Genomic DNA, 24835 nt, shown 5'->3' on the forward strand with positions numbered 1-24835 from the left:
GCGGCTCTGTGTGGATATACAGAAGGAGACACAGCGCTACTGCCCCCTCGATGGGCTCTGCAGGGGCCACCATCGCACAGCCGACCGTGGGGGTGACCGAGGCACACCCTCATCAGGCACCAGCGGATGACGGTGCAGAGGGACCTGCCCTCCCACGGTGGACACACACCTTGTTCTGCCTGTACACGTCGTCCTGGTCGGCCGCCCTGGCGTCTACGTCGGTGATGGCGTGGAGCAGCAGCTCTGTTATCTTGACGCCCTCCTCCCCAGGGAGGGCAGCCGCGATGTGGAGGGGGGTCAGGGCCCCCAGCTGCAGAGGAAAAGCAGGCACCGTGAGGGCGTGGCAGCGGCTCCCAAGCCAGTGACACCCCACAGCCCGAGGGTGGAAGCTCCGCGAGAACGAAGCCCGTGAGGCCCGTTGGGGCAGAAGCCTGTCCAAGGTTCCCATGGCACCACCTTCTCATCAGCCCTGCAACGCTCAGGACAAGAGGCCGGCTCCCAACGGACCACAGACCCACCCCACGACCCGCACGCGTCTCTACTGATCCACGAGGTGCTTCTGTCTCCAGGGCGACACACAGGAACTCCGACCCAGGGACCCAGTGTCCCCAGCTTCCTCTGTGGAAAGCCCACCCTCCCTGCTGGCCCTCATTCAGATGCCACCACACTCATGGCCACACAGCTCCTGACTCCGTAACGACCCGGGCCTCTGGCCAGCAAGCAATGGAGGACTGTCTCTGGGCCGCTCAGAGGAGGTTGGGGGACCTGGCCCTGGAAGGGGCACAGCCAGCTGGGAGAGTCTGGCCAGGAGCACGCAGCACACCTCCATCAGGGTGGGGCCCTCATCAGTCTGCTCCTCCCAACACAAACCCTTGAAGCAAGACCCCACGGAAACAGGAAGTGCGCCTGGAGAAGGCGGGAAGGTGCTCAGAACCCACCGCTGTCAGCCCGCTGCTGCGGGCCGGCGCACGGGCAGGAGCGGCTCTCCCAGCACCTGTCTCTCGCTGCCTACGCCAGCCCGCACAGAGCAAGCTTCTGTGTCAAAGATCAGCACATTCTCGACCAGGGGTGAGTGAATGGATGGATGGATGGACAAAGAAGGAAGAAATGAGAAAGCGAGAGACGGCTGTGCTAAGGTTAAAGGCGGCAGCCTTAGTTTCAAAGGAGTTCAACCCGTAAACCTAAGGCGTTAGCATGAAATTATCCTGAAAACCCTCCTCCCCCACATGGCTGCACCTCACACTCCAGGGAAGGAAGTAAGTGGCCTGGCCAAGGACCCTAGGAGGCGAGCAGGTCACGGCGGGTGCCAAGCAGAGTGTGTCACCCCCTAAACACAACAGGCACCGGGTCACCATCTGGACGCATGTCTGTGCAACCAGGGCAGAGAAGCAGCTGCTCCAAGTCCGTCCCAGAGCCTGGCACCCGCCTCCAAGCACCGGCCGGTCCTACCTCGGGCGGAAACTGGATGTCGGTCCTGGCCCCGCTCTCCAGCAGCAGCCTCACACCGTCCACATCGGCGGCCTTCACGGCGAAGAACAGGGCCTGCATGGGCACGCGGCTCAGGTTGGGGTCCGCGCCGCGCTGCAGCAGGAGCCTGATGGTCAGCCACCGGTTTCTGCGTCTGGAAGGAGCGGCAGGCAGTCGCGGGCTGGCAGCTCCCTGGACCGGGGCCGCGGGTGGAGGGTGCTGGCGTGCGCACTGGTCTCCTGATGCCCTGAGCCCCAGGGTCCTGCCTTGCCCAGCCCAGCTCAGATCCAGCTGCAGCCCGGCCCCGTGGTCACCTAGCTGAGTTCACCTGTGAGGTGGGGACCCACCCTCCTCCTGGGGTGGCTGTGAGGGGATGACATAGAGCCCTGGACCTCATGGGGCCCAAGGTTGTATCGCACACACCACACACACACACACACAAACACACAACACATACACCACATACACCACGCACACGTGCACACACACACTGGCACGCACATCTCTCACGAGGAGCACAGTGGCAGCACCCGCAGCGCCCTGCGGGCACGCCCTTCGAGGCCTGGGCCTGGAGACGCTGGGTGGGAGGAGTGGGGGCGGTGCGAGGGGTGTGGCAGGGAGGAGGGAAGGGAGGGTCGGGGGAGGAGCAGAGTGGCCGGTGGAGGGTCTGCTAGTCCCGTGGACCCTGCAGAGCACGGGCAGGCCGGCAGGAGGGCAGCAGAGAGGCCGGGTCAGTCTAGAGCAGCAGTTCTCAGCGGTTCTGCTCGCCGGACCCCCGTGGACTCATTAAGTCTCTGAGGGCCCCCAGGAGCTCGTCTGCGTGGGCTCCATCCGTCCCGGCTGCTGTGCTTCCCATTACAGCTGCGAGACGGGTTTAAAAGTGACGCTAGCAAGCACGCTGCATATTCACATAAATGACATGTTTCATGAAAGATGTCTGCCTGGCCGCACCAGAGCCCCTCACTGCGAGGGGAGTGAGCCCCCGTGTTACAGGTGTGTGGGGAATGTGTGCGTACACGTGTGCATGCTGAGTCTGCATGTGTCGGGGGGGGCGGTTGTGTGGTGAGGCCAGTCTCACTGCCCCCGAGAGACTGGGTGATGTCAGGACTTGGCTGTGCAGAAAGAGCTGCTTCAGTGAGCTTCCTGGCGTCGACATGTGTGTGTGTGTGTGTGTGTGTGTGTGTGCGGGGAGGGGGATCGTGGGGGACTGTGTGTGGGGGTGAGTGAGTGTGAGCTCCTGTGCGTGCCTCTCCGGTGCCAGCCCCTTCAACACGGTCACCAGTGCCCAGAGAGAGGGCACACAGCCCCCGGGCATCCTCGCAGGCCCGCGGGTGTGGGGCCACGGGGACACTGTCTAGAGACACCCTCCCAGGGGAAAGGGGCTGTGAGGCTGGTCCAGCGGGCACGCGGCACCCCGGAAACCCCCCCAGGCCCGCGGCCCGGCCCCGCGACCTACTGGACCACGGACGGTGCCATCCGCCTCACGGTGCCCTTGTCGGAGCCGGCGGGAGCGGCGGGGGCCTTCAGCTGGCCGTGCGCCTGGGCGCCCTTCTCCAGCAGCTCCTGCGACGGCTTGATGCAGAAGTTGCGCACGCACCGGTTGGACTTGAAGTCCGTCTCATCGCTGCAGGGGGTGCACCGGTCCAGGGCCCCCGATGCTGCGTCCCGTGCCTTTCCCAGGTCACTGGCGCTGCTCCTCAGGTCCCCGTCCTCGGGCGGCTGGCTGCCCTCCTCGCTGTCCGACCTGGCAGAAAGTGGCTTCGGTTCCTGGCCACCCGAGGCCGGTACCAGCTCCTCCTGGAACACTGGCTCCGTGGCTGCTTCCGATAATGAGAAGGAGCGGCTGGGAGTCATTAGGGTTTTTGCAGCTTCCTTTGGAAAGTACCAAACAAATGTCGTTAGGGGAAAGGAGCAGTCAGAGTGCTGACCCACCAGGCCGCCTTCTTTAGCAAAAGCCTCGGCCCTGCCACCAGCTGCCCTCACCACACCTGGGCTGACTGACTGTGGTGCCGCCCGGGGCCTCTCCGGGATCCCGCAGAGAGGGACACAGGCGCCCGCAGAGGCCGGAGCCACAGGGGCAGCTGAGCACACAAACCCTGGCCCATCCAGAACCAGGGCAGCGTAAGCGGGAGGAGACCGGGAAACGAGTGCCAAATGTCTCCCTGAGCATCACTATCCCCGTTACACACTGAAATGATGAGTTTTGGACACACGTGTTACACTATATTGTTAAAATGAACTCCACCTGCCTTTCACGTGGTGCCCAGGAACATTCCGATCACACACGTGCTGGCATCGCACTCTGCTGCCTGGTGCTGCTCCAGCCCCACTCACAGCCCGTGTCCCAGTGTGGTCCCTGCACCAAAGCGGCCCCACCCCAGACCCCGGGGCAGAAACGCTGGGGCTGGGCCCCAACAGCGTGACAGACTTTCTCAGTAAAGGGCCCGGAGGTGAACAGTTACGCTTTGTGGACCTCGTGGTCTCTGTCATGGCTACACGAGTGACACGTGAGAGGATGGCGTGGCTCCAACACCTCACCTCCGAGGGCAGCGGAGCCCTGCGTGCTCTCCGGGGAGCACGCGACCCCGGAGGACAGACAGCCCAGCCTCCTCCACAGTGGAGGAGCCGCCCAGCCCGGGAGAGAGGGAGGGGCACTGCCACAGACTGAAGGCAGCGCAGCCTTGTCACCACGTGCAGCGTGTGAGTCTGCGTCATGGAAGTCTGGCCCCAAAGGGTAATTACGGGGGAACTGGGGAAACGGAACACCGATGGGTTATCAGAGGGCACTGAGAAATTTAATTTTTAGGTGAGATAACAGTGTGATTATGTGGAAAAAAAAAAAAGAAGAAAGAGAAGAATGTGTCTTCAGCTGGTGGAGAAGCACACGGAAGTCTTTAAGGCTGTAGCGATGGACGATGGACGGTGAATTTACTCTAAAGTGGGCACCACTGGGGTTCGGGTGGGGTGTGGATGGGGAAAGAAGAGGCACGCGTTGGTAACTTTATCTGGGTGACGGGGCTATGGAAGGTCATTGCACTGTGTTCTTTTGTGTGTGTGCCATATCTTTCAGAATAAAAAGTTTTCTAAAAAGTCAAGGAGAGATTTTTGTAAGGATTTTAAAATATAATTAAAAGGCTTTATGGGGCCCCGACTCCTTCATCAGCATTTAAGTCACTCAGTGGAATGGGGATTCTTCCATGTTCGGTGTCCTGGGGACGCTGAGCCCCCAAACCTCCCCCACCCCGACCCAGGAGGGGTGCTCCTCAACTGCCCCCACCCCGCACCTTCACTCAGGCTCCACTGAGCCCGCCCCCGCCCCCCACCCTTCTGGGCTTGGCGGGGCCGCGGAGACAGAACCAGCTCCTGCCCGGAAGGGAGACAGAGCACAAGGACCCAGGCGGCCCCCACCTCTGTTCACAAGATCACCCTTGAACTTGAAGTTATTGTACGTGAACAACTTCCAAGAAAAACAGAGCATACACACACATTACACTGAGTCAATGCAGCTATAAAAACACAGCGAAACCAGGGGAGGGTGCAGCTCAGTGGGAGAGAGCCTGCCTAGCACGCTCAAGGGCTGCGGGCCTCCATGAAAACAAACCAACCAACCAACCAACCTAGTTATCTCCCCCCACAAAAAATTTTTAATAAAATAAAGTAAAATCTCAAAAAAAAAAAAAAAGAAAAACAAAAATTGCAAAGATTGTCAGTTTTCAGAGCCGCTTCTGCTGACTTGCCGTAGCTTCTTGTCAGCCCCTGAGCAGAGCACCCAGCACAGGCCTGCAGCACGTGCCCCTCGGGGAAGCTCCGGACACCTGAGCCAGGAGGAAACACGTCCGGGACCACAGGCAGGCCCTCTGGATGGACAGACAGATGGACAGACGGGCACCTTCCCCTACCGCCCAGGGCAGCTGGGGCCCCCTCCCCACAGGCACCTGTCCACCACGACGTCAGGCTGGCGGCTCCGAGCTCCCACCCAGTCCTGCGGACACACGGCAGAGAACGGGAGGCAACAGGTGAGGACCCGACTTGAGAAGCAGGAGCAGGCTCGGCAGCCCAGGGGCTCTGCTCCTCTGGGGCGCACGGGGATCAGCCTTCTCTCAAGAAAGATCCCAGAGCGGGGAGGATGTGGGTGCGGAGCAGCGGCCCACCCCACCAAGGGGAAGTTTTCCAGCTGGAAGTCACCGCCCCAGCACCCTTCCCTCCCCGCGGAAGGCCCCGACCACCAACAGGGGAAGCGCTCAGCCCCTCGGAGGGCCTTCGTGGTGGACATCACCCCAGGTCCAGCCTGGCATCGCATGGCTGACCGTTAGGGTCCAGGGGCAGCTTCCTGTGGGGCGGGAACACCCCCTGCAGGGGCCGCCCCCCTGCCTGTGCCCAGACGCAGACACCACGTCTGCCTGCACCCAGAGAGCTGGCGCCCAGCTAGCCGCCCACCCTGGGCTGCGACTTGTCCTCGAGCTCGCACTGGACTAGGGGGGTGTGAAAGGGCACAGCCACCAGGCAGGGACAGTTCAGAGCATCCTCAACAAGTTACACACAGGACTCTGGTGCAGCCCAGCAACTCCACTTCTGGCACACGCCCCAAACGACAGGAGCCGGTGGCCAGCAGTGCGCAGGGCCGTACAGCAGCGCTGCCCACGGCAGGCAAGGGGGGGCCTGGCTCCCGAATCCCCAGGGCGCCTTCCCTCCCCCTCCCAGGGGCCTCCTTTCCTGAGGCCCCAAACTGTTGGGCAGGTGGCTTGTGAGGGACCCTGACCCTCGGTGTCCTGGCAACGAGCTCAGGACACCTCAGTGACTGTTAAGGCTTCATCCCCGCTTCCCCACCCACCCACCTCATTGTCAGTTCACCCCATCTGAACCTGGTCTATGTGAGGAGGGGGAGGCTGGTGGGCAGCTGAGGAGAGAGAAGGGTGGATGGGAAGACTGGTGGACAGGAGATGGGGACTGAGGGACAGGTGGACAGGAGACAGACAGTGGAATGGGAGGTAGGGGATGAGGGCTAGGGAAAGGGGGACAGGTGGTCAGTGGACAGGGGACAGGTGGACGGGGGATGGGGGAGAGGGGGACAGGCGGATGAGGGATGGGGGCGAGGATGGGGTGGTGCAGACACTGAGCCAGGCCGCAGGGGCCAAGGAGCGGACCTGGGGCTCGGGCACAGTCCTCTCCGCGATGTTGGACTTAAAGGACCCGGTCGGGTAGTACAGGAGGAAGCACATGCTGAGGGGCGTGAGGCCTTCATCCGTGCACCTGTTCACATCCGCTCCGCTATCCAGCAGGAGGTTGACAATGTCAATGTGACAGTGAACCTGGAGGGAGGTGGCCAGTGTGGTGAGGACAGCAGACGCCCTCGGCCAGGGCCGGGAGCCTGGTGAGGCCTCACACCAACACCCGCCCAGAGACGGGGACACCGGCTCCCGGCTGCGCCTGGCAGAGGCTAGAGGTCAGGCTGTGGCCCCGGCGTGGGAAGGTCACCGCACCCCCACCCTTCTTTTCCACCTGACCCTGTACGTCCACCCCACTGAGGGGCTTCAAGGAGGGGAGATGGAGGCAGGACAGCTCCACCCACACAAGGGTGATGTCGCCTGGGACCCCCCCAGGTCAGTGCTCCAGCAGGGTGACCCTGCAGGCAAACGCAGCCCCTGCTGGGGAGCAAGGGGGCTCACAGCGGCCGCGGCGAGCACGGTGTAGCCCGTCGCGTCGGCCACATCGGGGCTGGCAAAGTTGTCCCTCAGGATGCCATACACCCAGTCGTAATTCCCCTCCTGGGCCTTCAGGATCATCTCCTTGGAAAGACGCTCCTTGGGCCCATGGTGCGCGAAGCCGCCTCGGTTCCCATCCAGAACGGCACCCATGTTCCAGCTGGTGTGAGCCTTCTTGTTCCTGGCAATACGGGCGCTTCAGTGCTGTGAGACCAGCTCTGGACTCAACGCCTCCCTCCAAAGGGGCCCGCCCGTCCCACCTCCTCCCTCAGCCCCCGCTGCCCAGCCCTCTTCCCCCTCGCAGACCACTCCTGGGGCACCCAGCGCCCTGGGCCTGCCCTGCTGCAGCCGCTGTGGGACACGCAGCCCACGGCAAAGACGCTCAGCCTAAGCCCCTGCCCTGAGCGGGAACGGCTGTGAGGAGACCCCGTGCCGCCCCAACTCCTCTAGCCCCCCACCCCGCCACGCTCTGGGGAAGAGGCCCTGGGTGGGACGGGGCCAGGCACACGCACAGGTCTAGCACACGGCCCCAAGCACCCACATCCCATCTCTGCTCACCCACTTTCTATCTGAGTAGAGGACATGCAAGTCCCATGACCCATTCACCACACACACCGGGCCTCCTGCGTGCACACAATAAGAGCCTGCGGACTTCTGGTGCTTCTGTACTCGACAATCATCAACGATTGTAGACTAGCTGATGTTTGCATGATGGATGGATGGGTGGATGGATGGGTGGATGGGTGGGTGGATGAATGGGTGGGTGGCTGGCTGGGTGGCTGGCTGGGTGGATGGATGCATGAATGGGTGGGTGGCTGGGTGGATGGATGGATGGATGGGTGGATAGGTGGGTGGATGATGGATGGGTGGCTGGGTGGATGGATGAACGGATGGGTGGATGGGTAGATGGATGCATGCATAAGTAGACACTTGTGCTCACAAAACATGCATTCCAAAATAGTTTAGAGATTCCTGAGGACAAAGTTTAAGAAAGGGATTGAAACATTCTTGAAAACTGTAACTTATAAAATCAGTTTTCCTCAAGTGACTGCTAACTTTCCCAGGGCTGCCGGGATGGGAAGGGGGGTGATTTTTGGAACCCAGCAGAAAAGCTCTGTCTTTTCCCGGCCTTCTTTGGAGAAGCCAGAGGCCCAGCCAGCCTGCCAGACCCCACCCACCCTGCTCCCCCACAGCACCCCGCACCCCGGCAGTGCGCTGGGGCTCCCAGGCACAGGCTCCCTGCTCCCCTTTCATCACTGGGCTGCATCAGCCAGTCAGACAAGACAAGCATGACAAATAACCCGAAAGCTACTGGGCGCCAGAGGCCTTGAGGAACCCAGGCCTGAGCACGCACCTGTCAGAGGAGCAGAGAGCCTTGTAGGCGTCGGGTGAGGAGGAAGGTGGGTCTGATTACCTGAACTTGTAAGCTTGCTTCTGGATTTTGACCATCAAGGGGGTCTCGTTTTTGATAAACCAGGGTTCTCCGTCCTCCACAAACGGGGGGATATCGTTGAGGAAGATGTGGGCGTCTAAGTCTTTGCGGAAGGAGGAGGTCATGGGCAGGTGGCCGCTGTCGGTCGAGTAGACATGCATTTCCGGAGGCAGCGTGAGGCTGTCATTCAGAAGAAACCGCTTGTAGTCATAGAAGAAGGGGTCCTTCCCCTCGTGCAGGGGCCACTCCGTTTTCTCCTCGTCTGCGAGGCTGATTCGGGCAGGCGTGTGCGAGAGGAAGCCTGAGAACTCGGGGTAGCTGCGGATGGAGAAGCCGCCGGGTGCCGGCTCGCACAGCTTGATGAGGTGCGCGCGGAACCACAGCCCCACGTCCTGGCTGCCGTCCGGGTAGGTCTCGATGCCCGGCCCGAACCGCTCGTCCGCTTTGTACAGCCCCTGCAGCTCAGAGGGCAAAAGAGGTGATTCGTCAGGGCCGTGCACCTTGCGCGGCCAGTTTCTTAAAATCAAAGGAAGATAAGATCTTCCTGAGAAATGCATTCATTCACTCAATAAAAACGTATGGAGGCGGCTGCACCAGACAGAGGGACCCACAGCACAGGTGTAAGCAAGGATGCTTCGAGGACAAAGGTGTGACCCCTGGTGGTAGACGGTGGGGCCGCGACGAGGGCCTCGCAGTGGAAGCCTGCCCGGGATGCCACATCCCGGCTCGCTGCAGGGAACCCCCTGCTCCTCTGCCACGGTGGCTCAGCCCAGGCACCCCTCGGGTAGAGGTGCCAGGCACCAAGTCAGACAGACCCCAGCAGGTGCGGGCCGAGGAGGACGAGGAGGAGGAGGAACAGGCTCCCCACGAACCCAGCAGAGTGCAGCCATGTCTGGCCTTTCCCACGCTTCCGCTGGGTGGGTGTGTCCATGCTGGGCGGGGGGTGTGGGGGAGGGGAGACCCGGGGTGCCCCTGGGGAGGAACAAGGAGCAGCAGAGCCTCCCTGGTGATGAGGGAACCTGGCACAAGAGTTCCAGCACCGGGAGCGCCGACGAAGACCTGGCTTCGCTGCAGGGGGTCAGGGGCTGCACGTTCCCTGCAGCGGCACGGAAGGCTGCCTGCAGGTCTCTGGGAGGGCCGAGGAATCTGCCCAGGCAGAGGCACAGGGGCCTGAAGAGGGCTCTCCTCTGCGAACCGGGAACGGCAGCCCTGTTCTCAGAGACCTCCTCCACTCAACACAGCCCTCTAAGCATCTCGGGCTGCGAGCCTGAGGCTGGGCACAGCGGACCTGAGGCTCCGAGACGCACAGCCCCCGCCCACAGGAAGCTCGCAGTCTAGAACAGGCGGCAGCAAGTGAAGTGAACGGGCGAGATGCTTAAGGATGACTTCACCACGCAAAGACCTGAGCTGTGGAGCGGCAGTGGGTTGTGAAGTGCCGCCAGGGCCTGCCCCGGAAGCTCTGGGGTGTCCCTGAGGAGGAGCGAGCCTGGAGGAAGGACGCGGGGCAGGGCGCGGGAAGGGGGCACGGGCCGGGAGGCAGGCGGCGGGAGAGGTCTGCAGACCCCGAAGGAGCTCCCACCCCTGACCCAGGGGCGCCACGTCCAAGAGGCTGTGTCAGGAGGTAATCCCAGGGGCACCAAAGCCGTGCTGTCAGGTGCGTTTACAACAGTTACATGAACAGCAAACAGTAATGCCAGGAACCTCCGCGGTTAAATAAAGGAGGCTTTGTCTGCAGGAGGCAACATGCCACGGCTTTTAAAATTCTGTTGTTAACAAGCATTTTATTTTCTGACCAAATAATCCCACTTCTAGGAATGGGATTCACGGATCACCAGCGAAAACACGGGATCCAGGACAGGTGCCCAGGATGGACCAGCAGAGAGGAGCGGGCGCGCATATCTGCCCGCCATTTGTAAACGCAAAGACAAAACTACAAAGACACCACCACAGGCAGGGAGGGGTCAAGAGGGAAGAGGGGGTGGAGGCCGGACCTCTCAGGAGGGACCCTGTTTGCTGGATTTGACCTGCATAATTACAAAACAAAAGTAATATTTAAAAACTAGAATCCTAAAATCGTGAAGGCCAAATAAAGCAAGCAAACACAGCTCTACGCCCGGGCGGTGGATGAACCACGCTGAGAGGGGTTCTTCCGTCTGATCTGATTCCACATCCCTGGTGGGACAGGCCCCAGGGATAGAGAGCTGGTGAAGGGGACTTGAACAGCTTTCGCTGATCATAATGGTGATAATAATACTATTGCTATCCTGAAACCATTTCACATTTGTTATGAGATAAAGCAACTCGGAGATGCTGTTATGGTTAGAAACCAAGACGTTTGAGACTAAGAGAAAAGACAGGCAAACACAGCCCCAGAGCTGTTGGGTGAACCCCTGTCCTGAGCTGGAACTAGAGAGAGCAGTCAAATTGATGTTGTCTTTTCTCACGCGAATAAGTGTGCTTTCTAGATCTGCTACTGAAAAGGCCGAAAAATAATAACCAGCCAGCGTGGCAGTAATGAGCACCCAAATCGTGGTTTCTGAATATCACGTTCCACTGAAGGAGCCAGAAGCGACGGGTGAGCAGTGATTCTGGGTCCAGGGCAGGAAGTGTCCGAATGAGCCTGGGACTCCTTGCAGAACAGAAAGCAAGACAGCTACCAAAGAATCAGGACTGCGAGAACTAAATGAAAGAGGCTCTCCCTGACCACAGATGGGCCGCGGCACCAGAGCCATGCTGACTGCAACGGGCAGAGACACATCACGTCCATGAGCTTCCATGAGTTTGTGAAGACACTAAAAAAACAAAACCAAAAACAACCTCACCCCCACTGATCACCACTGAGGACTGTTAGGAAATCAATCCATTACTCTGAAAACTGGTACAGAAAGGAGAAACAATCATGCGTCACCTTGCCTTTCCCGTATAAACTACCTCAAGGCAACCAAACGGTTGATAAAGGATTTTTTTAAATAAAAGAATTCTAGTTAATAAAGGAAGAAGGAATAAGAGAACTAAATGTCGCTGTCTTGCGTACTCTGATGAAGTAACAGCTCTGGACAGTGGTCACCCACCAGCACTCAGAAACCACGAGAAGGCTGACGGGGTCGTCGCAACGGAAGGAACGAGGCGCCTGGCATCCACGTCCACGACAACCAGACGCGTGTCTCCAGATGTGGTTCTGGACAAACATGCAAAGGCCAGGCGGTGGAAACGAGTCCCTTCAACAGATGGAGCTGGAACGATCAGACGTGAAGGAGGAGGGAGCCTCACTCCACGAGAAACGGAGAAGTCAGCTCATAGGAGGTCTCAGACCTACACAGAAGAGCTAAAACCTTCCACAAAGAAGAAAACACACGTGGAAATCTCAGTGACCTGGGTTGAGCAAAGATTCCTTAAATAGGACATTGAAAGAAAAAAAAAGCAAGAACTCAGAAAGACAAAGTGGTAAGTTGGACCACATCACAACTTTTAAAAATCTGCTTTTCAAAATGCACTAAGTCTTTTTATTCACCATTATTGAATTTCGATAGTGGGCATACAAAGAAATACAACTTAACACAGTCCTGGTTTTAGCAGGTGACTAACATTCAGCAGAATTAAATAAAATATATCTTGGAACCACCTTAAAAAAAAAAGACACTGTTAAGAAAACAAAAAGACAGCCACTACTGGGGGAAGACATATAACCGTAAAAATATACAACTGATTTATCAGTAAATCATACAACTGATAAAAGTCTGTGTCTGGAACACAGACAAGGAACTTACTCTATAGTAAGAACACAAACAACCCAATTAAAAACAATGAGCAAAACATACGGACAAGCACTCCACCGCGAAGAGACACCGATGGCAAATAGGAACATGAAAGGACGCTCAGCACCATCCATCACCAGGGTCCTGCATATTCAGACCACAGTGAGATACCACACACACCCATAGCAATGGTCAAAGTTTTTAAAACTGACAATACCAAGTGTCAACAAAGATATGGAGCAGCGGGAACTTTGATATCTGATGGCTGAAGTGGAAAACGGTCCACCTGCTTGGAAAACCATTTGACAGCTCCTTATAAAATTTACCATAACGGTGAGGGAGGGTACAGCTCCGTGGCAGAGCACCAGCCCGGCGTGCACGAGGTCCTGGGTTCAACCCCCAATACATCCATTAAGAGCAAGCAAATAAACAAATAAACCTCTTTACCTCCCCTCACCAAAAAAAAAGCTAAAGTGAAGTTGAGACTGGTAAAAAGCTCTTATGTAAAGAAGTGTTTTTATTGACCGAAACAGAACACAGGACTGCTACCCCACTCACAGGTATTTACCCAAGTGAAAATACAGACACGTGTGCACATGAAGACTCGTAATCAAATATTCTCAGCAGAATCAAACCTTCATAATAACCAAAACCTTGAAAGAACTCACGTGAGCGGCTACTGGTGAACCAACAAAAACTCTGTGCTCTGTCCCCGCACTGGGACACGACTCCTTAGGGAGAAAGAAACGGACTAGTGAAGTATGCAGAACAGGTGTGAATCTCACAGGGACCACGCCCTCAGCCAAAGAGATCAACAGCAAACACGACATGCTGTGTGACTGCATGCGCATGAGATTACAGGCAAGGGGACACCACAGTGACAAAAACAGACTAGGGGCTGCCAAAGGGCTAGCGGGTGAGGTGAGGCTGACCCCGCAGGGCAGCGGGGAACTGGGAAGATGTTTACACACGTGCACACACACACTCACAAACCCACATGTGATAGAGACGTTTACAGCTTTATTCACAATCGCCAGAAACGGCAGACAACCCAAATGCCTGCCAGCTGGGGAAGGACAGGCTGTGGTGGAGACGTGCAGTGGGAAAGCTGCCAGCAGGAAGAAAGAAGCAGGTATGGCTTCGCACAGCTACACGGGTGACTCTCAGACGCGCTTTGCTAAGTGGAAGACGCCAGACTCACAGGCCTACCTGGCGTCTGATTCCATGAATACAGCCTCCTTGCGAAGGCAGACTCACCGGCAGAAACGGGTCAGCCAGGTGCTGGGGGTGGGAGCGGAGACCTGCGACCAGGGGCACAGGGCAACGTTTTGGGGTGAGGGAACTGTCCCGAATCTCGACTGTGGTAGTGGTGGCACGACTCTGTGCTTGTCAGAACTTCCCGAACTCTGTACTAAAGCGGGTGGATTTTACTGCAAATCGCACTGCTGTGAAATAAGGGGGTGAGGGTAGCTCAGTTTACAAAACCACAAGTATTCTCCAGGAAAGGAAAAAGACGGCTTTCAAACAATATGAGTGCAGTGATCCAGTCTGTGTGTAAAGAGGTAAATATTCTCAGAGAGCGTACTGTCTGATGGAGACACGACAACTTGCCAGCAGCCCAACCCTGCTCTGGGGAGCGGAGCGATGAAGAGCTTTCATCTTCTTGCTTTGCGCTCATTCGCTTTTCAGATAACTTGTTACTGTATCTTATTATCGCCACTATTATAATCATTAAAAATAAGAACTCTCGAGGGAGAGGGTGTAGCTCAGCAGTAGAGCACATGCTTAGCATGTACGAGGTCCTGGGTTCAATCCCCAGTCCCTCCATTAAAAAAATAATAACAATCAATAAACCAAGTACTTCCCCTCTCCCCATAAAAATAAGAAGAAGAAAAAAAAACAAAGCTACTTCTTGTGGAACAAACCTCCCCCAAACCTAAACATCGTTGCCCAGCAGCCTGAGCACACAGGGGCCTGTCCCTCACCTGGAAGAGCCTCGTCTTCCGGTACATGGTGCCGTAGCCTTCCCGGCAGCTCAGGTAGAACATGCCTGTGAAACTGGAACCTTCCGGCCACGTGTAGGTGCCCAGGCCGTGGCGGTGGTCCCGGTAGAACTGCCCGCGGTAGGACTGCGAACAGAGCTGGGTCACTGGCGGCGCCTGAGGCTCCGCCCCTCCCCGCGCAGGACCTGACTGGACGTCCCCCACCCTACCCCCCCACCCCCGCCTGGTCAGCAGTGAACGGGGGCTGTTGGGGCTGCACTGGGCTCACGGGGCGTCTGGCCACCCAGCCCCCTTTAAATCCTGGCGGTCACCCAGATCACACAGAGCACGTGCCAGGCAGTTGGCCTCCCAATGGCCACGCTGCCTCCTGCCCTGGCTTAGGTCGGGGGCTTGGGGAGGCGTCAGAACTGCCTGGGTTTGGGCGGGACCTGTCTCTCCTCACCCTGCCCGGCCCCTCTTGGGTCCACAGGCAGCAGGCTGGCCCAGGGAGTTGGCGACCACTAGCCCTGGGGACACAAGTGTGGCCCAGGGGACAGGCTGTGGGCCTTGGCTGGGGACATGGGTGTGGTTTTGACTGAAGACACCTCACTTTGAGGCCATGGATGTGGGCCTCTGTCTGTGCTCTTGCCCTGAGCCCAAGGCTGGGTCTGTCAGAGGTACCCCTCCACTGCGGCCCCGGAGGGAAAAAGAATGCAAATGTGACATCTGTTCCAAGGACTTTTCAGTCACCGATGCTCACGCATGTTAGACGGCTGCCTTCCACACCTGAAGCGGGCGGGGCCGGGCACTCAGGTGGCCTTCTGTGCTCATAGACCAGGACCCCACATGGCCCCTGAGAAGTGTGCCAGCCAGTGCCTGCCTCTCAGAAGGGTTTCAGTGCCAGGTGTCCTGCCCTCTGGATCCCCTGAGCTCCCCCAAATGCACAACCCCCCATGTTGCCTCCAGACAGTTTTTATCATTTGCAGGAAAAGATGCACTTAAGTCTCAGCTGAACCACACAGCATCAGGCAGGCAGGGCAGAATCCTTCCCCAGTGCAGGTGCAGCTGGCGGGGATGCAACCCCTAGTTGGGAAGCCTTCAGAACCCAGCTTCCCACTGGGGGAGGTGCTTTAAGCCCCCGAGACTCAGCCCACACCCAGCTTAGCCGCCCACACTGCCAGGGACGCGAGGTGGTGCAAACAGCTTCTGCTACAGGCCCCTTGGGGTCCCCACTGAGTCCTGACTGAGCCTGCTGTGGGCCCTGAAAATTGGTCTTTAAGAAGATCCATTTCTTCCGTTTGACCTTAAATATAAGGCAATTTCACCAACAGAAACATACTTCTCACTATAGTAATTTCCAATTTTAAAACACTGGCCAAGAATAAGAATTTGTCTTAAGTCACAGGTTCCAGAGCTGCAGCCTGTGGACACCAGGCAACCTTGGGCAGGGTCTTGGAAGTCTCTCTGGGCATTTCTCAAATAGGAGAGACATTCGCCTGGCATCCTTCCTGCTGGTGGATCTACGAGTTCACAGCACACGCTTCTCAGGGGAGAGACAGGCCATGAGTGGCCGAGCCCAGAGGAGGAGAGAAGCACGTGAAGCCAGTTACCTCGCCAGTGGGCCAGGAGAATTCACCGCATCCCAGCTTCATGTCCAGCCCGAACTCTCCTCGGTAGACGCAGCCATCCTGCCACTCCTGCACACCCCGGACAAGCTGGGTGTAGACCTCCTTCAGGCCCTGCTCCCTAAGGGGGCCCCCGGACTCCTCTTCCTCCTCCGGGGCCTCCCGGGCAAACCTAGGAAGAAGAGCAGGGGGAGGGGAGACCGATGCTGGCTGAAGTCTTAAGGGCCACGGAGTGCTGAGAAACTTTTTCACCCAACCACCCCCAAGGCCGATTGTGGGGCCACCCCACTCTCCAGAGAGGAAAACTGAGGCTTGGGGGGTGTAGTGACTGCCCAGGGTCACGCAGGAGTGGGAAACGCAGTAAGTGTGCAGCCGTGTCTTCTGAGGGTAAGGGTGTAGGACCAGGCAGCCCTCTCAGCCCAGGCCAGCTCCACTGCCTGGAACCGGAGGCTGCCCCACTCCAACTGTTCACTAGGGGAACCCTGTCCCCTCCCCCAGCCCAGAGTGCCCCCACTCCGGACAGGGTCTTCTCTCGAGAGCCAGCAGCACCCACCCAGAACGGGGGCAGGAGACAGGCATTTCATTTAGACAAGGGTCTTCGGGCCAGAGGGGATGAGAGGGCAGCTTGAGGGACAGCAAGCTGACTAACAAGGTGCACAGACGGACGCAAGGACGCAGGGATGGGGGTGCCCAGCAGGGGGCAGGGCGTGCACCAGGGCAGGTTTGCCCCACTCCTGCGCTCACTGTCTGAAGGCCCACATCCTGACTTAGAGCGGGCCCACCCCCGGTGCCCGGCTCCAGAGGGCTCTCTGGAGGATACTGCGTCTGGGTGTCTCTGGTCTACAGACTTGTGCCGCTGTCAGGCGGATGCCTGGCTGGGCGGCTCATGGCATGGGACCCCTCAGGCTCTGAGCCCTCCACCAGCTGGCCCTCAGATGCCAGCCGTGAGCCGCAGAGGCTTAACCAGCACCCGACCAGCGAGGAACACTCTGGCTGCTGCAAACACGAAGAGCCCTCTATGCCGCGTTGTGACTTGTCTGCGGAAAGAAGCCAGAAAGGGTGGAGACCCACATGCGACAGCAGCAAAGTCGGGAGCTCGAACTGGGTGTTTTTCTTTTTCTTACCTGTGGTTGTCACTTGAATTGCGTTCCCCTTCTCCCCCCGTATGTTGGAGTCCTAGATCCCAGTCCCTCACCGTGTGGCTGTATTTGGAGACAGCGCCTTCACAGAGGTAATCAAGCTAAGGTGAGGTCATTAGAGCTGGCCCTGACCCATGTGGCTGTAGTCCTCATCGAAGGGAAGTTTGGACACAGAAAAACTCAGAGAGAAGGGTTTGTCAAGACACAGAGAGAAGACAGTCATCTACAAGCCAAGGAGAGAGGCCGGCACACACACCCTCTGAAGGAACAACCTTTTGGGGCCGAGCCTGGGGCTCTCCAGGGTCCCGACGGCACCAGGTTCGCGGCCCGTCTCGTCTGTCTGGTCTTCACAGCTGCTAACATCTGGGCTTTCGTAGTATAAGGGTGAGGAATAATAACCTTCCATGTCTCTCCTCTTCGAACCTGAAACCAAGGTCAGGGACCCACAATATCCGCTCTCAGGTTTACCGGGTAGGGCGCCCAAGTACCCGCCCACAGCACCACGTGCCCTAGAGAAACACGGTGGATGCCCGGATCCTGTTGGAACCCCCTAGGAAAGCCTTCACGAACGCCCCCAGGGTGTCCCTGTTATGGTTCCAGGAACCACAGGAAGCACCATTTGGGCCACCCGCCCACGGCCTTAAATTAGGGCCACGTTCTGGGGCCAGAGACAGCGGGCTCCTCCTTCCCCCGCGGGCCGCTGGAGCCAGGGCGGCGAGGACACGGTCCCCGCGCAACCCCACACTCACAGCCTCTCGCGCACGTCGGGTCTCAAATCTCCTTTCCGCCCCACCCAGGGAGATCAGCCGGCCAGGCCCCGGGGCGCGGGGCCCACGCACAGGCTCCCCACCGCCGCCTCCGCGGAGCTGGGGGATGCCCCCGACTCACTTCCCCTGCCGCGGGGCCGCACCGAACCTCAGAGAGCGCGCACCGACCGCACAGGGTCCGCCCGGGGCTGCGGCCGACGCCGCGCAGCCCGGCTCTCCAGCCTCCAGTCCGCCGGAGAGTCGGGTTGCCGTGGAGACCTGCCCGCCGCCCACGTGCCCGCTGCGGCTCCGGGTCTCCGCCAATCCCGGCGCCCAGCCGCGCCCGGACACGCCCCGGACACGCCCTCCGCGGCCGGCCCAGCCCTGCTCAGGCCTGGTCACGCCCACGGCCACACCCCCTGGAATCCCAGGTCGGGCCGGGGCTTCCCTCTGTGACCTCACAGGGCCCCCAGGCGGTGGTCCCCGCCCCCTGCCCCAGCCGGTGCCCCGCCGGGACCCTCGCACCTGGCTTGCGGAGCCCCAGCCGGCCGGATCCGCCTCGGACACCGATCTGGAAATCAAGCCGAGGACGGCGGGTCAGCCTCTGGGTCCAGTTCCCCGCCCGGGGGACATAGCGCTAAAAGCCCCCAACGACCCCGTGAAGGGCGCGGGGGGCCCGTGAGACACCTGAGGAAACTGAGGCACGAGGAAGAGAGCTGCCCTGCCCACGGTCACGCGATGGGTGAGGTACGGCCAGTATCTGACCGAGCCGGGTTTTGTTCGTTCAGTGTATGTTTGTGGGAGGCTCAGCGCGGGAGCTCCCGGTCTGGTGGGGCAGCAGGATGAGGGGGGAGCCCGGGGTCACTGGGAGGGAGGGGTTCGCTGTCTGGCCTGGGGGGTCACTGGGGAAGCCTCATGGGGAGACGATTCCTACGCAGGGTTTCGGAGGATGAGTGCGAGCTCTCGAAACAGAAAAGAGCACATTTCCGGGGCCGGCATGCGCGAAGACGCAGGGTGGGAAGCAGCACAAGGGCCTTCCGCCCCTGAAGCAGCTGGGGCTCCCTGGAGGCACAGGGGTTGGGGCTCTCCACCGAGACCGCCCCTTAGAAAAGAGGAAAGGGTAAGAAAAGCTGACGCCCAGGCCCTCCCCTGCCGGCTGGGGTGGCAGGGCTACTGCAGCCGTGCCGGGGTTCCCAGGTTCCAGGGGCGTTTCCTCCACCCTGCAACTTGCCCCATTCACATCTTTCTTCTCCCTTGCTCTCCTCTCAGCCCCGCCCCCCTGGGTTCCTGGGTACCCCCTCTACCTCTTTTCCTTCCCCTGCAGGTCTTCTCCTTTGCAGCTTGGGAAGCTGAGCAGAGACAAACTGAGCTCCCTTAAAAATTCATTTGTGAAAAGATAAAAAACAGTCAACTAAAACTTTTCATTAAACCACACCACCACCTGACGTGGGCTGAGGGGTGTCTTCCTGAAAGATAAGCTTAAGTCATGACGCTTGGTATCTGTGAGTGATCTTACTTGGAAATAGTGTCTTTGCAGATATGATCAAGTGAAGAGGTCATACTGGATTAGGGTGTGCTCCAAACCAAAAACCTACTGTCCTTAAAAGGAGAGGGAGATCTGGAGACACAAACATGGAAGGAAGAATAAACTCCTGTGGTTCCAAGCCAGCAAGTCTGTTGTGATGCTCTGTTACAGCGACTCTAGGAAACCAACAAGCCACCCAACATGAAAGACTAAACAGCTGCTCAACTACTTTCAGCAAATTTGACAAATCTGACGATTTGGTGAGACAGGCAAAACAATTCTAAGCACCAAAATGTGGCCAAAAAAGGAAACGTGTTCTGGAAACTTCTATAAACTGGAAAAAAATGCAATATGAAATGCTGAAATTTTGCTTATGTTCCTAAGAATATATGCACTGATTTTTTTTAAAAAAGGCATACAAAGATAAGAAAGCCCTATTTCCAAAAACTGATACAAGTCCTACAATGACACTAAAGACCATCTCCAAAAAGAATGTTTTCATAAGAAAAATGTTAATATGTATTGCCAATATTCAAGAATATTCATTTTTAAAGTTTTCAATGAATGGTAAGCTTGTTAAATTCAGCAAAACAGTTATTTAGCAAACTGATCTCTTTAGGATGACTGGCTTTCAGCAAGTTAGCTGCTCGTATTACCAGTCATGGTGTTTGCAAATCTCAAAATTCTGGCTGAACCTGCTATTATGGTTATGAAGTTTAATGAAATATGGCTGATGAAGTGTGCTTTGGAAAGAAGAGTGACATTTCTATCAAAATTCAGTTGAAGGCTTTGAAAAGTCAACAGAAGTCACTTAAAAATTGCAACCAAATTGGATGCATGAGAGACACTGTAAAAGACTGGGGGGAAAATCTTTGAAAAAGTTCCAAAAGGATTCCACTGCAGATTGCTTTTGAAGTGCTTTTAAGTTCATGTGAGGAAAGGAAGGGAAACTGGGAGGCACAGCCAGGCACTGGGCACCACCAGAGCACCGCCTCAGCTGGCCTACAAAGGTAGTGAGTGGGTGGTCATGACCGTCACCTGTCAGAGGACGGTGAGTGGATATGTATAATGCATTAGGTCAAAACACAATCTTTAAGCTGAGTGGATTAAAAAAAATTGGGGGCTCTCTTGCTTTAAATGACTTTTTAGATTGACTAAGTGATGGGTACAGATTTTATCTCGACTCAGAATCACATGGAGGGTGTGGTAGCACACAGCTTCCTGCATCCCATCCGAGAGCTTCTGATCCAGCAGGTCCGGAGAGGGTGGGCCTGAGAATGTGCATTCCTACCATGTTCCCCAATGATGCTGATGCTGCTGAAATTTGGACCAGACTGTGAGAAACACTGGGCCACGCAGTGGTGGGTAGGTGGGAACAGAGGGAAGGATGACAGACAGACGGGACAAGGCAGGAGGGACCTTGAATGCCACATTAAAGACAGAAAATGCAAGACATTTTTAAACAGGATGGCAGTGCAGTCAGATGTGTCCTTTGAATTCAAAGGTTTCAAGACTTTCTGCCTGGCTCCTACTGTAATACCCCATTTCATAGCATGATCCAGGACAAACATAACTCAAAAAATTTCCAGGAAAAACTCTGCTACATTCATGCACTCTAGTATTTTCAGGTAGTCTATTGTTTTCTATGCCATTTTGCTAAAAAAATAAATTATGGCTCATGACACACAAAACTGATTTCACAACCCACTAATGGATCACTACTTGCTGAGTCAGGGCCAACACTCGGAAAAGCACTACCTCAGAGAGCATATTTAACTACAGCAAGGAAGGCTGGAAGGCTCCCCTCGGGAGGCTGGTGCCAAGCCCAGAAGAGGGTGGCTCAAACTAAACATGGCAATCGAGGTGGACAGAAGGGATCTGAGATGCTTACCGATTCATGAACTCAGTGGGATGAAAGAGCACGAGGCATCAGTTAAGAGGCCTTGGAACAGAAAACCCGCCTCAAACATCCAACAATAAAGGGCAATTGGCTGGTTGAGGAAACCAAACAGTCCAGAAGTTGGAGGGTCTTCATGTTAGGTGATTTGGTGGCCAACAAAGTCATCAGGTACCCAACTCCTTCCATCTCTGCTTTCATCCAAGGCTGACTTCCCTTTGTGGTCAGATGGAGGACAGAGGTTTCTAAGCCCCTCTTTCCCCTGGTACATATGACAGCCGAAGCCCTTTCCTGAAGCAATCATGGGAGTACAGGCTTCACTGGCTGGCTGGAGGTAATCAGAAGCCCGATTCTGGAGCTGAGGTACGTGGAATCTCCACCTAGCTGGACGGCTCCCAGCTTTAGAATCCTTCTTTAGAGCACATAGTGGGAAACAGATGTTGGGAAGGCCTCCACATAGGTGAAGTCTGGATCTGCAGCCAGAAAAGACCTGACTACAGACTGATATTTGAGTCTCTAGCTCAAGAGAAAGCCCTAGATAGCAGAAAAGATCTGACAGTTACCAGTGCTTGGTGGCTTCGGCTGGAATGTTCATTTTGTCAGATTTATCTAGTACGGGGTGGGGGGGTATACTGGAGAGTAATGTCTGGTAGAACGCACTGCAAATTTTTAAATGATGGCGATGAATCAGAAAAAAAACAATTTTACTACTGGAATAAAATTGAAACTGCGACAACGCAGGCAGGACTGCAACAGTTACCTCCCATTGAAACCGCTCCCTGAGACACTGCGCATCAGAAAAATCTATTGAAAGCATCTCCTTAATGTCAACTGTGTAAACATTAAATGACATTAATTTTTGAAAGTTACAGTAATGACACAAAAAATAATAAGAAAAATAAAAAAACAAAAATTAGTGGTCTATGAAGAAATGGTGAAAAACTAATGGTGCATAGCTTTATTTTTTATGAACCGTGTTTTACAAAAAAAAGGGAAAGAAAATGCAAAAGTTACACAGACCGATTAATTAGGAAGCTGATAACAAAAAGGAATTAACATAAAGCTGTCCTAAAGGGTACTTCAGCTGGCAATGTAGTTATAAGAGATGTAGTTATCAAAGGGTACACGAAACCAGGCGGCCTACCAACAAAACGATGGGGAGGATACTGGTCAGTGACCAGGTGATAATCTGTGACGGGGTCCCTTGCTCGTCTGCACGTCAGCTGCAGCTTAGGAAGCCCACCTCCCTGAGCCCGCTGGAACACCGCCGTCCACCCAGCTGCAAGCCTCCCAGGTCGCAGGGACAGGAACCTGCAACTCAGACATCTCAATTTGCAATGGGCGGAGAAGCCTATTCCCCAGCAACCCGGCCCCGCCCACCCCAGCGCGGCCAATCCCTCTCCCGATGGCCACGAAGTCAGCCAATGGCCGCACCCGCAGCCAATCAGAAGCAACCCCCCCGACTCGGTCCAGCCAATGGGAGGCGGCCAGGGATTTGTGGGCGTGCCTCGCTCGTGCACAGCCACGACGGGGATCGCCCCAGGCAGCCCTCGGAGGCCTCTAGGACCCGGGGGCGCCCGGCCGGCCGCCCGATGGCCCAAAATAGACCCCTGGGCTGGGGACCTGAGCGCTGGTCATGGACCCGGAACAAGCCGGACGCCGCGGAGCCGCTGAGGCCGCCCCGCCGCCGTTCGTGCGCGTCGCCCCCTCGCTCTTCCTCGGGAGCGTGCGCGCCGTAGCCTCGCCGGAGCTGCTGGCGCGCGCGGGCGTCACCCTGTGCGTCAACGTCTCGCGCCAGCAGCCCGGCCCGCGCGCGCCCGGCGTGGCCGAGATGCGCGTGCCCGTGTTCGACGACCCGGCTGAGGACCTGCTGGCGCACCTGGAGCCCACCTGCGCCGCCATGGAGGCCGCGGTGCGCGCCGGTGGCGCCTGTCTCGTCTACTGCAAGAACGGCCGCAGCCGCTCGACCACCATCTGCACCGCCTACCTTATGCGTCACCGCGGCCTCAGCCTGGCGCGGGCCTTCCAGGTGGGGCGGGACTTCCGGGCGGGACAGATTTCCGGCGAGATGAGGCGGGACCTTCCGGGAAGGGGTCCTTCGAGACCGGCGGAGACTGCTGGGAGGGGCGCGGCTCCGTGAGGGGCGGGGCCTCTGGGAGGGGCGGGCCCGCACTCGGGGGCGGGGCCTCCGGGCACCGGAGGCGTCTGCGGAACCGGCAGCGAGCGCTGCGCGGTGTCTAGCCGGACCCTCTCGCTTGCAGACCGTGAAGAGCGCCCGCCCAGTGGCCGAGCCCAACCCGGGTTTCTGGTCGCAGCTCCAGAAGTACGAGGAGGCCCTGCAGTCCCGGTCCTGCCAGCTCGGGGAGCTCTCGGGCCCGAGTGAGTCCTAGTCGGTCCGCCCAGCCCCAAGAAGGGCGCTTGGAGTTTCCTGCCGCCTCGGGGTGGAAAGAGGTACACAGACGAGAGGGTGGTCTTTCCTCTCCTGCCGCACGCCCCACACACGGAGTTTTCATTTTGTGCAACTTCCCGAAGGCCTCTGTCCCCTCTTGACGTTTGTCAAGTGCAAGGGTGTGTCCACCGAGAACTGGGAACCGTTCCTCCCCTGGTCAGCAAATTTATTAGAAAGGACTTGGTCGAGAAGGTGAAAACCACTTGGGGAATTGTAGCCAGAAAGACACTTACTACAGAGAGATGGAGGCCGGGGAGCCAACGTCAGCAGGAGGGGAAGTACAGCAATCACGGAGACCCGCCGCCCTGAGCCCGGCTGCCTTCAGCTCTGATGCGGGCGGCTCTGGGAGGACACCTACGGCTGCTGGCAGAACGTCGCGCCTGCTACCTGCTCGAACCATAGTGGCTTTCCCAAAGCTCACACGGGCCCCCTTACAGAAACCAGCACGGGCTCCAGCCAGCGAGGGCCCAGTTTCTAGACTTAAACCTGCTGCAGACACGCAGGTGAGGTCGCGAGGCTGTGACAGATCACCCAGCATGGACACCCTTGGGGCTGTCAGAGTCTGTACCCACCTTACTGACCTCCCAGTCTCAACCACAGCACTGAGCCCCGGCCTAACAGCCTGCAGCCATGGGCATGCCAGCGATGCACTAACCACGGTGTGTCTGAGTATGCTGACCCCTCTTGTGGTTCAGAGGCAGCTCATCTGGACATCCTACAGCCTAAAGACTATCCTAGAAAATTAATCACAGTAAACACTCCTTAAATAAGATGTGGAGAAATTAGGTAATACGTGAGTTACAGATAATACAGTCCCTGGTTAATATATACAAATACACATGTAACAAGATAATGAGTAAAACACTGTAGCTGGTGTTTATCGTCTGCCTTTACCCGCAGCCAGTGCCTCGGGTCCTGGTCTCTCCTGCTGGGCTGACTCCAGCCTGCACCCTGAAGCGTGGCCCTGCCTGCACTGGTGCTGTGACCTCCGTGACCCCCGCACACAACCCGGCAGTGCTGGCAGTAATGAGGAAAATGTCCTGGCTTCCACACACTCCTCCTGGCCCCGCTGAGCAGTGGCAAAGCCCCGCTGCCCCTTAGAAGTCAGGGTCAGTC

The 24835-nt window shown here is 57.3% G+C and overlaps 2 protein-coding genes across 15 annotated transcripts in view; one reads left to right on the forward strand and one right to left on the reverse strand.

The window, feature by feature from the left end:
- ANKMY1 (ankyrin repeat and MYND domain containing 1) overlaps nt 1-18133 on the reverse strand; it is a 48520-nt gene extending 30387 nt beyond the window's left edge. For 4 of the 10 annotated variants that reach the window (XM_072961994.1, XM_072961991.1, XM_072961985.1 and 1 more), the window contains exons 1-10: nt 17991-18133; nt 17375-17525; nt 15949-16135; nt 14342-14497; nt 8584-9056; nt 7134-7350; nt 6612-6776; nt 2924-3339; nt 1450-1621; nt 170-310 (exon numbers count right to left, since the gene is read on the reverse strand). In XM_072961994.1, the coding sequence (XP_072818095.1) occupies nt 170-310; nt 1450-1621; nt 2924-3339; nt 6612-6776; nt 7134-7350; nt 8584-9056; nt 14342-14497; nt 15949-16135; nt 17375-17508 (2061 nt within the window). In that variant the 5' untranslated portion in view covers nt 17509-17525; nt 17991-18133. Of the gene's footprint in view, nt 1-169; nt 311-1449; nt 1622-2923; nt 3340-6611; nt 6777-7133; nt 7351-8583; nt 9057-13613; nt 13710-14341; nt 14498-15948; nt 16136-17358; nt 17526-17990 lie in introns of those variants that run through there. The other 6 variants (XM_072961987.1, XM_072961988.1, XM_072961986.1 and 3 more) reach the window with 6 other exon arrangements.
- Nucleotides 18134-18272: 139 nt separating this feature from the next.
- Nucleotides 18273-24595, forward strand: DUSP28 (dual specificity phosphatase 28). 5 transcript variants are annotated; one of them, XM_072961997.1, is made up of 4 exons: nt 18273-18595; nt 18787-18968; nt 19375-23299; nt 23532-24595. In XM_072961997.1, exons 3-4 carry the CDS (start codon nt 22907-22909, stop codon nt 23658-23660), a joined length of 522 nt encoding a protein of 173 aa, XP_072818098.1. In that variant the 5' UTR covers nt 18273-18595; nt 18787-18968; nt 19375-22906; the 3' UTR covers nt 23661-24595. The 5 variants fall into 5 exon arrangements, 3 of the variants coding, with proteins under 3 accessions (XP_072818098.1, XP_072818097.1, XP_031533661.2); XM_072961996.1 differs by having other exon boundaries at nt 19386-23299; XR_012072985.1 differs by lacking the exon at nt 19375-23299 and having other exon boundaries at nt 23532-23619.
- The last annotated feature ends 240 nt before the right edge of the window (nt 24596-24835 follow it).

The sequence above is a fragment of the Vicugna pacos genome, chromosome 5, assembly GCF_048564905.1.
Source record: "Vicugna pacos chromosome 5, VicPac4, whole genome shotgun sequence".
Lineage (NCBI taxonomy): Eukaryota > Metazoa > Chordata > Mammalia > Artiodactyla > Camelidae > Vicugna > Vicugna pacos.